Genomic DNA, 17,219 nt, shown 5'->3' with positions numbered 1-17,219 from the left:
CACAGTCTGGTTTTTTGAAATGAAAACAATTTAATAATCATAGTTCAAACAGGCTAGAATATTAAATAATTATTGTAGTAAAATAGATGTGTATTTGTTTACAGGTGCTCTGTCATGTATGTAAATTAATCATTGTTGTTTCCATTTCAAAATAAAAAATATCAGAGAGAAGTAACGATAGATTTATTTCTATTATCAGAGCCCAAACAGGGCATAAGGGGATGTTACTACATAAGGAAAGAAAACCAAAAGACAGAGTTATAAACATGAATTGAATCAATATAGATAATATGAGTTACCATTTTACAGAATTCTACCAAGAAAGTAGCTACAGAAAAGAGGAGGAAATTATTAAGTGCGTCCACAGAAAATCTCAACGACAGAAATACTCACTCGGCCAGTAATACCAGTTTAAATCACAGTTTCCGTCCTAGTAACAGCACAGGAAGCTTGCGATCAACTTCAAATTTAAACAAAACAACAACAGCTGTTGTCAGGCCTACAACCAAACCAGGTGAGGAATAGTGTAAACTATTGGTGATAATCTCAGAAATTATAGCACAGGACTTGTTAGATTATTGTTTTTATTAATATAGTTTTTTCCATGGTCTCTTGGACTTAAAGTCTTAATTTTTCAAATCCCAGCAGTCTTCGAAATAACCAAGGAGTGGAATACCCAGGGCCTCACATGCCCTCATGGTATTTGTAATATTTTCTTTGATATTGGACTGCAAACCATCTATAAAGTGTATAATTAAATTAGAGTGCCTTATCCCTACTTCAAGAATACTGATCCTGATTCTTTTATTATGACTTTCACTTTAAATACTTATAGCATGATCTGTATTCCTTATATTAGCATTATTTTTTTAATGGATTTTTACATGTTTGGAAACCAGTTGTGCTATGGATATTTACTTTTAGGAGTTAAAAAAAAAAACCGAGAGATTATTTGTCAACATATTGACAACTCCTGAGATACAAGGTGGCAATATGTTGACAACAGAATACAAACTAAACAACTGGTAAATGTTTATTCAGAGAACCACCCAGGCATTGATTTCTAATTTTCACAGAATTACTAGTTTTAGTCTTGTAGCTTTTTCATAGTAACAATTTGGTGATTCATAAAAAATGTATATCATAAAAGATATACGATATCATTATTTCTCATCCAATCTTAAATATCGTGGATAGTTAATGATTTACAATATTAGAATAGACATGGTTCCTTGATAGGTGTACATGAATTCCCTTTCAATTATATTTTCTTTTCAGCACCAAAGTCAAGTGTAGGTTCAGCTACCAAGACAAGTGTAGTAAACAAGAAGCCACCCATTTCCAACAGTGTACCCAAAGTATCAGGTATTCAACCACAAAACTCACAGCTCAACACCGCAAGTACTCATATCACAATCATCAATCACAAAACTCACAGCTCAACACAGCAAGTACTCATATCACAATCATCAATCACAAAACTCACAGCTCAACACAGCAAGTACTCATATCACAATCATCAATCACAAAACTCACAACTCAACACAGCAAGTACTCATATCACAATCATCAATCACAAAACTCACAGCTCAACACAGCAAGTACTCATATCACAATCATCAATCACAAAACTCACAGCTCAACACAGCAAGTACTCATATCACAATCATCAATCACAAAACTCACAGCTCAACACCGCAAGTACTCATATCACAATCATCAATCACAAAACTCACAGCTCAACACAGCAAGTACTCATATCACAATCATCAATCACAAACTCACAGCTCAACACCGCAAGTACTCATATCACAATCATCAATCACAAAACTCACAGCTCAACACCGTAAGTACTCAACACAGCAAGTACTCATCACAAGACTCAACCACAAAACCCACAGCTCAACACAGTAAGTACTCATCACAAGACTCCATCACAAAACCCACAGCTCAACACCGTAAGTACTCAACACAGCAAGTACTCATCACAAGACTCAACCACAAAACCCATAGCTCAACACCGTAAGTACTCAACACAGTAAGTACTCATCGCAGTAAGTACTCATCACAAAACAATAGGCACCTGATCCCTACCTATGGTATCACCAGGAGTTTGTGTTTGCCTTACTCTTAATTTTGTATTCATTATAAATTATGAGATTGATCAATGTTCATTATCTTCATCTTTTCATACTTACATCATAACTCAGTCTTCAATCACAAGACTGTACTTACATCACAAGACTCACTACTAAAAGAATCAGGTGCCCATATCTAAAGATTCATAACTCAAAACAACAGGTATTCATATCTAGTGATGAAACGATTGTCGCCAATGATCGATTGTTGGTCGTTTAGAGCTCTATGATGCTACTAATCGATCACAAAATAAAAGTCATTGACCCCAAAAAATCCGGAAATCTTTAATTTTGTTAAGATTTTCTTTTTTGCATGTCAAACTTGATCAAAAATAAAGGAAACAAAATGGCGGGAGAATTATCGGTAATAACAACGACATTCAACAGTCAGATAAAGGAGTCTGACTCAGATAACTTTCAGACATTGCGATTATGAATATATTCCATTACTTGATATATTGAAATTCTGATTTATGTACCTGTGAACAAAAGGAACAAAGAAGAATTCAAATGTTATTTTCATATGTTTAATGATTGATTCTGTATCTATTTTGAGGAAAAAAACCCACTTAAATGGCAATTCCGATTATAATTGATTACGTGTGTCTGATTATTACCAATAATCGATTATGGTTTTTGGTCCGATTGCCCATCACTATTCATATCATATGTACAGAAGGAATCAAAAATATCATCTTTCAATATGTATAGGTACCAAAGCCAAGCGACCAGCATGGGACTTAAAGGGTCGACTACAAGACATGGAGGAACTGCTGAACAGACAGTCCTCAAAGAGAGACAGTCTGGAAAGTCAGTTACAGGACTACAACAACCGCATCGCCAGTCTGGAGTCCGAGAAAAAACAGCTTTACGGGGACGTCCAAAACAAAGAGGAAATCGTACACGGGGCTTCTAAACAAATCGAGGAATATCAGAAGCAGATAAGGTTCACTTAACCCTCATATTTATGTGCAATAACTTTAAGGTGGCTCACTACACCCAGAAATAGTTTCTCAAATCAGTACGAATTGATTTAAGGTAGCTCACTAAAGCTTATACTCTGTATGACACCACGTCACAAGATGGCGATTTAAATGTTTTGTGAAATTATTTGTATCGATCGATTTTGTTTGTCTATCATCGTAGCTCAGTGGTTAAAGCATTGGGCTGGTGTACCGCAGATCTCGACTTCAAATCCCCTAGAGTCTTTTATTCATACATGTATGTGTTGAAATAATTTTTTGAAAATCATGTTTTAATCTAGATTTGTATATTTTTTGGCATATATACTTATTGTATATCATATCTTTTATAATTAAACCAATTCATACTGATTTGAGAAACTATTTCTGGGTGTAGTGAACCACCTTAATTATAAAAGATATGATATACAACAAGTGTATATGCCAAAAAGGCAAAAAATATACAAATCTGGATAAAAACATGATTTTCAAAAAAATTATTTCAACACATATGAATGAAAGACAATGGGGGATTTGAACTCGAGATCTAGGGTTCACCAGCCCAACCACTGTGCTACGATGATAGACAAACAAATCGATCGATACAAATACTTTCATAAAACATTTTTTAAAAATTGCCATCTTGTGACGTGGTGTCATACAGAGTATAAGATTTAGTGTAGTGAGTTAACTTAAAGGAAATTCAAATACAGGCATGAGCAAGCATGAATGACAAAGAATCGGTCAACTACAAAACTAAAGGGATATTCATGTTTGGTGCTTTAATGTGGATTTTCTTCATATATGACGAATATTTTGTTCAGAGACCAGGAGATCAATTTTGACCAAATAAAGCGGAAGCTACAGGCAGATATCGACAGCGTCTCATTTTCACGGGACAGCTTACAGAGACAGAAGGAATCTTTGGAGGGGGAAATTAGTGTGAAAACCGTGGAAGTCACAGGGCTACGATCTACTGTAGCAGAGCTACAGTCGGCTCAGATTGGCATAGCAGCTCAGCTTGATGCCACAAAGGTTGGGGTCTTTTGCATTTTGTGTAGGAGAGAACTGAAATTGAATTGAATGGTGCCTGAGTTTGGTTCAAATACATGTGCTACATGTATTCTGATGAATAGGGGAGATAATATTCTTATATCTGTTCTATAATATAAGGTTTCATCCTACAAAGAATAGTGTAGGGGGTATTTTCATTTTGATCTGTTTTGAGTACAAAATTTTACTATTTTTAACTCTGCCTTGGTTTTTGCTAATTGTCTCAACTTAAAGGTGAACACAAAGGTGAATTTGTCAAAATGAAAAGACCATAAACATCAAAGTTGTAGGCACTGATAGAGACATATCGACTTGAAACAATATTTCCCCTAACAAATCAGTTTTGAATATTCCTAATTAACTTATAACCTCTCCAATCAAACATTTTATGATACTAAAAAAAAAAATCTGCAACAAAAATACATGTACAAGGAAATTTGTATAGAATCACTGTCATTGGTGACTTCTTTTCCATACTATTGCACTGTAAAAAAAAAAATTAGTGCTGAAAACAGTAGATGCCATGGCCATGCTTAGTTTTTATGCCTTTGACATTGAATATTGGGATGACTTTGAGAAATGGAAACAATTAGGGCTGTGCGGTGCACCGAAAATTTCAGTGCACCATGATTCATATCATTCGATTCGATGCACTGATTACAAATTCTGAATTTCGGTTCGGTTTAGATTTTACATACACTAAAAACAACAAATATGGCGTGCGAGTGGTGTGCAGAACAGTCATGTGGATTTTTATGCAACAGATATTTAAATCACTACTGTATTGAGATTTCACATTTTCACCACTCAGATACCAGCAGAATATGGTCTGTAAGATCATTGCAGTTTATCTTTATAATGACTTGTATTATTTCTGTCAGTGCTGGAGTGAAATCAACATCGTAGATAATGACACAGATTAAATGTTTCGACAGTTAATATGAGAATGAAGTAAATCAATTATGTAGAGATTTTCAAAGACTCCCAATTGATAGAATTGTTGAATTTTTACATATAAATGAAAACAATATCATATGTAATTTCGATTGACGATAGATTTGTTTGATAATCCAAAAATTATGCAGCACATTAATATAACAAATTTAATGACTGTCAATGTTTTCTTTTACTATCAAAGTTATAATATGCAGTTACAAATAGATATGATGTTTACAAATGACGACATATAATTTATATACAAAACTTGAATAAAATTAAATTATGTATACTACTCATTAAAATTGTTAATTTTTGTGCTGTCACTAGATAAATTAGATCTAACCTGAACCAAATCGGAAAAAACCAAATCGTGCTGTTCTGAATCGAAACCGAACCGAATCGAGCTAACCCTGAATCCTCCCAGCCCTAGAAACAATCTGTTCACCTCATTGGATTTGAGCAATAGTGGCCAAGGTCTGCAGATCATCTTGGAAAATTGGAAATCTTCAATTTGTTTTACTAGAATCTGCAGAAGGGTGCTTTATGAAGACTGGATATTTCCAAGTTTGACTTATGTGTTTTCTGTCGAGTCAGGATATTTGAAATGAAAATGACAGAAACCTATAATATTATATGTTTTGAAAACAGTTTGTCATAAAAAAAAAATATTGATGGTTTTAAAAAAAATCTTCAAAAGATTGTCTGTTCAACTGTTATACCCAAATGCCACCTTGAGTGATGTTGAAATTCCCTCTGAATTAATTACAGATGAGTCTGGAGCAGTCTGTCAGTGCAGGTGTAGAGAAAGACAAGGAGATTGCTGATCTGAAGCAGCAGCTAGCAGACATGGAGGCTCAGATTGAGAATTACAAAATCAAAGATCAGGAACATGAAACCATGAGGCGAAAACTACACAATACAATACAGGAGCTTAAAGTAAAAACTCCAAATATTGTCATTTTCTACATCTGAGGATAAAAAATTTCCTTTTTAAGACCATCTAAAACCAAAAATTATGTTGTGTTATGAATTATGATAACACGAGCCGACTCGAGGTCTCAGGTTATTTCATTATCTTCAGAATGAATGGCATGTATCGATACTCTCTGAAACACCTGTTTGATTTATACAGTTAAAACTAACACTTGCAATAATACCCAATCTCTGTTGATCTCATAAGAGCACTAGAAATAGCTGGGAAAGTTTTCACCCTTTCTGCTAAATCATTCTATGGATAAGACATGAGTCTTTCACCCTATACTCCACATCAATCCTATTTAAGGAGGTATGCTACACCAGGGACATTTGATATGGATGAAAAGTGGAGAATATGTACAACAATATTTTGAAATTGAAAATTTTCAAATTTACTTTATTTAGTCAAAAAAATACAGTTTTAGTTGAAAGGAATCTGAGAAAAATTTAAAACCCCTGCTGGACTCGAACACGCTATCTACAGTTCGGCAGTCAACGTGCTAAGCTACTCAGCTAGGCAAAACGTTTTTAAATGAATAGACAAATATTGCTGCTACATGTATTTATATTTTCCACCATGTTTTAGAAGGAAGTCAGCCATTATGACGATGTAGAGTACCTCCTTAAAATAAAAAATTATTAAGCAATGCCGGAACTTACAGTAAAAACTGTATGATACTAAAATTTGTAAAACACTCCATGATACAATACAATGGCTAAAGGTAAATATTGTATTGGGAATTAGTGTAAAAACTCAACAGCATGATTCAGGAACTTGGGTAAAAACTCCAATATATGATAAGCTTTAAAAAAAAAAATCCACCACACAATACAGACTATAAGGTATTTGTAAAAACTTGGCATCATGATACTGGAGATTTAAAACCTCATAACAAGGGTTTGAGGTACTAAGGTAGAAAGTTACATTATAGAGGATTATTTCTATCTTTGAATAATTTAACAGGGAAACATCCGAGTCTTCTGTCGAGTCCGTCCTTTACTGGGAGACGAGTTACTGGGAAATGATGGTACAGTACATCATATGGCTTTCCCTGATACAGACGGCAAATTACTGGAATTAGAAAAAATGTCAGATGCTACACTGAATGAGGTCAGTATGACACAATTTTGTACTTGGACATGCACATCATTCATAATGTGGACATGTCAGGTTGCTGTTGAACATGTAGTAGTAGTATTAGTTACACAGTTAGTGACCTGATACGCCTCACCCAATTCGAGTTTTCTTTTCACACCATGTATTTTTCCGTATCAGGTCACTAACTAACTGGGTAACAAATTTATCACGTCAAAGACCTCTAACTGTGTATGTGGGGGTCTATATCATACAACTTATTGCTTCGCCAATTTTGTCATGGCTGCATGTCAAACAATGAATTACTCGCTCAATACGGATTTTTCTCACATGATACGTTTTTTCCATGGCGTCAGGTGACCAAGATCCGACCAATTAGATTTCAACAATTTTGTCTGATGCATGATAATAATTTTTATTATATACCCATTAATGTATCGTTCTTTGATACTGTGGATTTCACAGCGTGTGATGTGGTTTTCTGATTCCGTATTAGTATCCTCTGAAACTGATAACATCACAATGCAGCAACGCAGCGTTTTTTGGGCCACGTCACAAACAAAACTGCGTACACAAACCATAATTTCACTGTATGTCTGTATTTTTGATAATTTGAATTACATTTACTATCCTATAAATGTGGATTTAAAATGCATAGGGGTTATATAATAAATTTATCATTACTATGTATACTTGATCCGAAGAGTTGGATCACGTCTCATTGACAGGCGCAGATCATCAGATCAAACTCGTGTGATCTGATGATCCACGCCTGTCAACTCGACGTGATCCGACTCTTCGGATCAAGTTACTGTAGTGATAATATATATATACATTGTATGAAGTTTTGAGATAAAACAACAATCTTTGTGTATGGAAATGCAGTGATTTTTTAAGACCCATTTTGGGTCCGAATATGGGCCCTTTCCCCTCCCAAAATTTACCAATTTTTTCCCAATTTAACTTGCTCTTTCCCCAATAATACAAATTGGCAAAAACGTATTTGTTAAAAAAATACATGTAACTTCAATGTGAGTTGTTTATGTACGACATGACAAAGACGTGCATCAATTCTAGATGATATTGAAAGAATAGTCGAAAATTTTAAAGAGCTTAAAGAAAAAAAAGTTAATATGTCAAATTAAGGAAGAATGACATCAATTTGTGTTTGATTTCTTGTTTGATATGATTTATTTAGGGCTATTCCAGAAATAAATACATGGGGGGGGGGGGGGGGGGGGTAGGGAGGCACCTTTTGTATATACCAAGCACCCCATTAAAAAAAATAAAAAATTGCCCCATGACCCATCAAATTAATATAACTCATTTTACAATGACCCATCTAATTAAAAAAAAAACTAACCAGACCCACCACTAAAATATTTTTAAAATGAAAACAGTACAAATCTCGTGATGTTTTCGGGACAAACATTCTAGTAGTGAGCGCTGGATCGTACTGCGAGCTCTAATGACTAGAGCACGGGAAATAATCCGAGCTAAATCTCAACCTCTGACAAGGGAAAAATTTTTGACGCCAATCTCAGAAGTCCCTTGTCAAAAATGGCTGAGATCTCGCCATGTCACACCTTGAAATATGATTGTGAACTTAAGCAGAATATCATCCTAATCTTGTGGCCTCCTAGCTCCAAAATTTAGTGCACCATTAGGCGAAATGTTTAACGGAGTGCAATGTTTATGAAAGGCAGGCTAAGATGATGTGTGACGTCATGTCTACAGTTTGATGTACGTCACAATAAGGCAGACAGTGGCGGATCTAAATACGTACTTGTAAAAGTCATACTACCAGGACATTATTATTACGTGAGCATTAGGCATACATAATCGATTAAAATACTAAATTCTCAATAGGAATTTATTATTCTAACCAAAAAAAAATGGAGACTAACTTCTTAAAATTTTTTAGAAAATGTGAGGGATCACAGGTACTGAATTAGTGCTATTTTAAAAAATTACAAAAAATCGATCGGATTGAAAACATTTTTTTAAAAGTCTTTGGGTTTTTTCCCGCGACTAAAAATAACAAGTGCTTCAATCCATTTCCTTTTAACATGTCTGGTAATGCAAACCACGATGACACACCCCCCCCCCCCCCCCCCCCACACACACACACACACACACACACACACCCTCCTCATGATAACCAACCCCATGCCACTTGCTAAATAAATTAACGACTGAAAAATCCTTAATTCTAGTTTTGTAAATTGATTTTAATTAATGTATCCTCACAACAACAGCATTCCAGGAGAGGGGCTGAAATCAATGATGTTGCAAATTTTATTCAATGATTATATGTGAATGCTGAAATATTTCTTCATTGTGTTACAACTAGGATTATGTACAATATATAAAACTTTTCTAATTTTCTCTTTTGGAACATACCATTGCTACAAGGGGATTATCATATGAATTTCATTTTTCTAATTAGATAGGTTCGCAGGGGGGGGGGGGGGGGGGGGGGGGGGGGACATATACATGCCAAATAGTTGAATTATCAATTTATTTTTAAATTTTCATGATATATTGATATGCGTTTTGTGTTCAAAGACAGTGCTGTTTAAACATACATGTGTTTTACAAACTTGAAAGGTTTGGGCATTTTTATCATACAATAAGTAACTTGAAAAGATTGAGAGTAGAAAAAAGGAAGTAGAGGCTGAGAACATACAGTTCAGAACAGGTTGTGCATCAAAGTTTAAGCAAGTTACAGTGAAGGCAGCAGAAATAAAATGTATATATAGCATAAAAATATTTAAATCACATTCATGTATACATGTTTAATGATTTTTAATATAAAACCCTGGGAGAAAATCCATGTAATGAGTATTTTGCAAATAGATATTGTTTAAATTTAACCTGATCAAAGCATGAACATTACAAAATATGTACATATATGAAGCTGCGCTCGCTCAAACGGTAGCACCGTCAACATATTAGTAAATGACGCGGTAATTTACATATCGTCATATGTATCAGGTTAGATGTGTATTCATATATTATGACCCAAGCACCTGTGGCCTGTGCGACATTGTATCACAGTAGTTCTGAAGAAACGATGTCACATCAACAATCAAAGGCATCTATGGCAGGAATGTTGAAAAGATTGGGAGTCCAAGCGATGCTATTATCATGAAATGGGTATGGATATGTTTTTCCACGAATCGTTCGTCTTCTAATGGAGCCCGTGCCCATAGGCCTCTATATCACCATCACACTGACTGATAAATATAACGCATCGCGTCGGTACCCTCGCATAAATCAACCAGGTTTGCCTATTTTTATTAGAAAACGGAATACCTATTGGTTTCAAAATATTCCCAAAATCGATGCACTGTAAACTGTAATAATCTACAAAACAGAGTTCGCCGCCATCACGTCCCAAGGGACCCTACTAAACGTGCCTCTAATTTGAAGAGTGCCGTAATGGAAAGTTATGGCGCTGCAAAGAGCGACAACTCGAATATGTTTTTTCCGATTTTGAAAGCACGTTTTCAATTTTCCCTCCGACGTTTTGTAACCAACACGACAAGAGCGACAATAAGAATATTCTGAAAACTCAACACCCACGTGGCACAAAATTAAAAAAACAATAGAAACTACCCACTACCCATAATAAATATTTTTTTAACAGTCCAACTACGGACCAAATAAAATATGAAAAAATACAAACACCCACACCAAAAATATCGTTTGCTGCCCGACCCCCCCCCCCCCCATTTGATCATTTCTGGAACAGCCCTTAGCATATTTACTATAATGAGTAGGTTTTCCCAATTTGATCAAAATGTTGACAATTTTTCCCAATTCGAAAACCACAGGACCTTTTTAAAAATGTTGAAAAATCACTGAAATGGATGAATTATTTTCAGGTTCTATTTTTCGTTTGTAGAGTTGTCTGACAGCTAACAGGAAAGGAAACAACAAGTATGAGTTTACCTTTGACAAGGTATTTAACCCAGACAGCACTCAAGGTCAGGTGTTTGAGGAAATCTGCCAACTTGTACAGGTACACTGACTATGTCTTCATAGATGTACAGTAAAATCAATTTAAAGAAGAAGGAAAAACATCTCATCTCTTTATCATAAATTGAATTTTTATTCATCTCTGATTCAAATAAACAACTTGCATGCTAACTTTCAATTGTGCTTGTACATGTATGCCTGTAAATTAGATGATAAAAAGAAACTTATTAGGGATATACATTACAAAATACACAGTCATAATGTGCGTATCTAAATACTAATGCAGGAAATTATGTATGTTCTCTCGGCAATATTCGGCCATTAATGTGCATATCTAAATTATACTAATGCAGGAAATTAATGTATGTTCTCTAGGCAATATTCAGCCATAATGTGCGTATTTAAATACTAATGCAGGAAATTAATGTATGTTCTCCCGGCAACACTTGGCCTTAATGTGCATATCTAAATACTAATGCAGGAAATTAATGTATGTTCTCCCGTCAACACTCCTTCATAATGTGCGTATCTAAATACTAATGCAGGAAATTAATGTATGTTCTCCCGGCAACACTCGGCCATAATGTGCGTATCTAAATACTAATGCAGGAAATTAATGTATGTTCTCCCGGCAACACTCGGCCATAATGTGCGTATCTAAATACTAATGCAGGAAATTAATGTATGTTCTACCGGCAACACTTGGCCATAATGTGCGTATCTAAGGAATCAGATTACGTATACAGTCTGTATGTTGACTCCAATCAATCTGATACTACATGTACATGTATGTGTTACTTAATGATTATACATGTAAAATGGAAACAAATTTCACATGTTTGTATGTGTTGGTTGATTTTTACAGAGTGCTTTGGATGGCTACATGTGTTAGTTGATTTTTGTACAGAGTGCTTTGGACGGCAACATGTGTTAATTGACTTTCATTTACAGAGTGCTTTGGATGACTACGTTTATTTGTTGATTTTTTACAGTGCTTTGGACGACTACATGTGTTAGTTGATTTTCATTTACAGAGAAGGGGCCTTCGTAGCCGAGTGGTTAGAGCATTGCGCTCAAAATCGCTCGGCCTCTCTGCTCTGCGCGGGTTCGAATCCCACTCACGGCGGTAAGTGAGAAAGTTTCCCAGTTTACTTTCGGAAGATCGGTGGTCATTGTATCTGGGTTCTCTCTTCCACCAATAAAAACTGGGTGCCACCAGATAACTGAAAAATTGTTGAGTGTGGTAGAAAACAGCAAAACAATCATTTACAGAGTGCTTTGGATGGCTACCTGTGTTAGTTGATTTTTTACAGAGTGCTTTGGATAGCTACATGTGTTAGTTAATTTTGTACAGAGTGCTTTGGACGGCTACATGTGTTAGTTGATTTTTACAGAGTGCTTTGGACGGCTACATATGTTAGTTGATTTCCATTTACAGAGTGCTTTGGATAGCTACATGTGTTAGTTGATTTCCATTTACAGAGTGCTTTGGATGACTACATGTGTTAGTTGATTTTTTTACAGAGTGCTTTGGATAACTACATGTGTTAGTTGATTTCCATTTACAGAGTGCTTTGGATGGCTACATGTGTTAGTTGATTTTCATTCACAGAGTGCTATGGACGGCTACATGTGTTAATTGATTTTTTACAGAGTGCTCTGGACGGTTACAACGTGTGTATATTTGCTTACGGACAGACGGGTTCGGGTAAGACGTATACGATGGAAGGGCCGTCACAGTTCAGTCCAGACCAGACGGGTATGATCCCCCGGGCCGTGGTGCAGATCTTTACAAGTACACAGGATTTGGTCAGCAAGGGATGGCAGGTGGGAGGTTTAACTGTTTGTTAGGAACTTACTTTTTATGAATTAGATATATATATATATACCGTATATACTCGCCTATAAGTCGGATTTTTGGGAGTCAGTTTTTGGTCCAAAATTATAACGGGGCAATATATCGAGGGAGCACTGTATACAGATATTGCATGTAGTTGAGGGCAACATTGAAAATTATCACCCCAAGAAACCCATTGTCAACCAAGGCGTACAATGGTTTCTCTAGGGGTGAAAATTTTCAATGTTACCTGCTATATTAGTCCCCTACCAACGAAATCGAAGGTGACTTTAAGTTTGCACTCTGTCCAACTGTCTGTCTGTCAGTCCGGTAAATCAGTTTTCCACACTTTTTTTCTATGTTCTTGCAGATATTTAGTATATTTTGCTATGCCATAACAAGTTAAAGATCAAGTTAGAATTTCATCTCGATTCGTTGATTTTTCACTAAATTATGGTCTTTGGACTTCGAAAAATAGCATGAATTATCAGTATTCGGGACCTAGTTGTCATGCTTGCAGATATTCACTTGATATTTGGTCCATTGCTTTGCCAATACAAGTTACAGATTAAGTATGAATTTCGTATTGGTCTGTTGTTGCCCTGGACTTAGAAAAATAGCATGAATTATCAGTTTACATTGAAGTTTCTTTTTTCTGTAGATAAGAGTACTACACTCATTAAAACTTCTTGCATAGGAATACCACAATGTAGTTAAATTATTCGGTGTCACCTACTATACATTTCACTGTTTATTGACTTGGTTAAAGACTTAAACCTAAGGGCTATTCCAGAAATAAATACATGGGGGGGTCGGGAGGCACCTTTTGTATATACCAAGCACCCATAAAAAAAAAAAAAAAAAATTACCCCATGACCCATCAAATTAATAAACTCATTTTACAATGACCCATCTAATTAAAAAAAAAAACTAACCAGACCCACCACAAAAATATTTTTAAAAATGAAAACGGTACAAATCTTGCAAGGTTTTCGGGACAAACATTCTAGTCAATGATGCGGTAATGCCTGTGCGACATTGTATCACAGTAGTTCTGAAGAAACGATGTCACATCAACAATCAAAGGCATCTATGGCGGGAATGTTGGAAAGATTGGGAGTCCAAACGATGCTATTATCATGAAATGGGTATGGATATGTTTTTCCACAAATCGTTCGTCTTCTAATGGAGCCCGCGCCCGGAGGCCTCTATATCACCATCACACCAACTGATAAATATAACGCATCGGTACCCTCGTATAAATCAACTAAGGTTTGCCTATTTTTATTAGAAAACGGAATACCTATTGGTTTCAAAATCGATGCACTGTAAACTGTAATAATCTACAGAACAGTTCGCCGCCATCACGTCCAAAGGGACCCTACTAAACGCGCCTCTAATTTGAAGAGTGCCGTAATGGAAAGTTATGGCGCTGCAAAGAGCGACAACTCGAATAGTTCTATGTTACTTCCGATTTCGAAAGCACGTTTTCAATTTTCCCTCCGACGTTTTGTAACCAACACGACGAGCGACAATAAAAATATTCTGAAAACTCAACACCCACGTGGCACAAAATAAAACAATAGAAACTACCCACTACCCATAATAAATATTTTTTTAACAGTCCAACCACGGACCAAATAAAATATGAAAAAATACGACCACCCACACAAAAAAATATCATTTCTGAAACAGCCCTAATTATAAATTTGTCATATTTCCTGGTCTAGTCTCTACTTGAATAGTAGTTGATTTTCAACCATTCCTATCCCTTTTACCATAACCTACATAATAAATATTGTTGTGGTCCAAGAATGTTTGCAAATAGTAAGGGACTCTGTATTGCCATGCTATACTCTCAGAATGCTTGTTTGTTTTATCATACTGAATGTTATACAAATAACAGGAAAACTTATGTCCCTGGACATTTGATCAATCACTGTAATGCAATGTTTTTGTATATCAGTGCAGGTATTCGCGTTTATTAGAAATGCTCAAACGACGTCATTTAACAATCTACATCAAACCGTACGTGCATAAATTTGACGCATGTTATAATTTTTATAATATCACCCATTGTCAAGTAATGTTACCCGTTGGTAGATACTATTACCCTGGAGCGCTTGCTTTCTATTCTCAGAGAGAAATATTATGTTTTTTCAAATGCTTCTCAACCAATCAGAATCGAGTATTTCATATGAAAGTATAATAAAACAAAATAGCATTCATTTCCAAAAAAGTTGGAGTTGAGGGTTCAAAGGTTAGAAGGCACACTGATCATGGAAAAAATTGGGCAATAGTGTACAAGAAGATATCAGCAGCTCAAAAAGGAAGGTTAACACAATGCAATGACAAATGTATAGCAATACTTTGTCTCAACCAGCCATCTCTGATTTACATGTAGATACAAACACATTATCTTAGAATGATAACAGAAATCCTCAGTCGTTAAATAGTAACTCAAATTATGTATATTTAATGATATACAAATCTTATTAATTAAGAAATAATGAAGTGTATCAGTATTATCAAATCTACTGAGAAGATCTTAGGCTTTGCAGGATTTGATCATTTGACCGCCCCATTAATACTCTCAATAATTACCTCATTTTGTATTACAGTACAAATTAAATACTCTCAATAATTACCTCATTTTGTATTACATTACAAATTAATTGAATACTCATAATGATTCCCTCATTTTGTATTACAGTACGAATTTGAGGCTTCTTTCCTGGAAATTTACAATGAAACAATTCGAGACCTTTTAGGAAACAATAGTGATGACCTGAGACACGACATTAAAATGACAGGATCAGCAGACAAGAAGGATGTGACAGTGACCAATTTGACAACAGTCACAGTGACATCGGAAAGTCAGGTATGGGGAAGATAATCTGTATATTTTCAGTGAATACTTTAGTTTATGTAAAATTGTTCTACAAGGTGCACATATGTTGTAAATCACACATCTAGAGAGCTTAGTATTTACAAAGCAAATATTTGTACATGTAGGTGCATGAATTATTGAGGAAAGCTTCCCACAACCGAGCTGTCGCAGAGACCAAGTGCAATGAGAGGTCTTCTCGGAGTCATAGTGTATTCCGACTGAGAATCTCCGGGGTCAACAAACACACAAAGGAGGTCTGTCAAGGTAAGTTTCGCTTTACATAAGATAGATTTAAAGTGTAACAAGAATTACTCAGAAGCAAGTCTGTCAAGGTAGGTCTCGCTTTACATAAGATAGATTTAAAGTGTAACAAGAATTACTCCGAGGCAAGTCTGTCAAGGTAGGTCTCGCTTTACATAAGATAGATTTAAAGTGTAACAAGAATTACTCGGAGGCAAGTCTGTCAAGGTAGGTCTCGCTTTACATAAGATAGATTTAAAGCAGTGCTCCCACTGGACCAGAATTCCCTTTCGGCACAAATAATCCCATGCTTTACAATATTATTTCCATCATATTATATATTATTTTATTCATTACACTTATTTTAGCATTTTGAATCAGTTACATTACTTAATCATATCCAGCTACCATACCTAAACACTTCTTTCTGAAATAATAAGAAGTTGATTTGTTTGATAAATTCTATTATGCAAATCAAAATTCGGATAATAAATCATAAAAATATAAACTTCATGATGCTACACCCCTCAGTGAAAACATTGTGTATATTGCCCGAAATGCAGATGTCACAAAACATCAAACCCAATTTAAAGTCGTATCTCAACCATTCCCTATTAAATTTCCGTTTTTGTATGGAAGATTTTGCAATTTGGACAGAATCAGATGTTTGAGCAGGTGGGGTTGACTGTAAAGCCAAACATAGTTATTTTTTAATTTTAGACTGACTAGGGTCAGAAGCTACAAGTTTAGTGTCAAAATAGAATGGGGTGCATAGTCTTATGAGATTAGCATTTTTATACTGTTGCGCACCGAACTTCAAAGAAAATTATTTATTAAAATTGCTATGTCCATATCAATGGTGACCGACTGCATAATTATTTATGAAATATTCGAACTAAAATCAAACACATCAAAATCTTGTAATCAACGAGTTTGGCCGCAAAAACAAACAATTGATGTATTCATATATATACATTATACACAATAATACGGCCAATTTAATTACCGGTCGGTTCTCTGGTTAAGAATTGACATTAATGTGGAGATGATAACACGATAATGAATAAGACTTTAAATGTTAAACAATTGACCACAGCAGGGTAAA

General features: G+C 35.2%; 1 protein-coding gene across 2 annotated transcripts in view; it reads left to right on the top strand.

Annotated features, from left to right (window-relative positions):
- LOC125683303 (carboxy-terminal kinesin 2-like) overlaps positions 1 to 17,219 on the top strand; it is a 30,826-nt gene that overhangs the window by 6,016 nt on the left and 7,591 nt on the right. For both annotated transcript variants that reach the window (XM_056142182.1, XM_056142181.1), the window contains exons 3-12: positions 310 to 514; positions 1,279 to 1,365; positions 2,850 to 3,084; positions 3,925 to 4,135; positions 5,861 to 6,028; positions 7,032 to 7,178; positions 11,074 to 11,190; positions 12,801 to 12,974; positions 15,698 to 15,865; positions 16,000 to 16,138. In XM_056142182.1, coding sequence (XP_055998157.1) covers positions 310 to 514; positions 1,279 to 1,365; positions 2,850 to 3,084; positions 3,925 to 4,135; positions 5,861 to 6,028; positions 7,032 to 7,178; positions 11,074 to 11,190; positions 12,801 to 12,974; positions 15,698 to 15,865; positions 16,000 to 16,138 — 1,651 coding nt within the window. The remainder of the gene's footprint in view (positions 1 to 309; positions 515 to 1,278; positions 1,366 to 2,849; positions 3,085 to 3,924; positions 4,136 to 5,860; positions 6,029 to 7,031; positions 7,179 to 11,073; positions 11,191 to 12,800; positions 12,975 to 15,697; positions 15,866 to 15,999; positions 16,139 to 17,219) is intronic.

This window comes from Ostrea edulis, chromosome 6, assembly GCF_947568905.1.
Source record: "Ostrea edulis chromosome 6, xbOstEdul1.1, whole genome shotgun sequence".
In the NCBI taxonomy this organism is placed as follows: Eukaryota; Metazoa; Mollusca; class Bivalvia; order Ostreida; family Ostreidae; genus Ostrea; species Ostrea edulis.
Note: the sequence above shows the minus strand (reverse complement) of the source record. Positions and strands in the feature narration are given on the sequence as shown.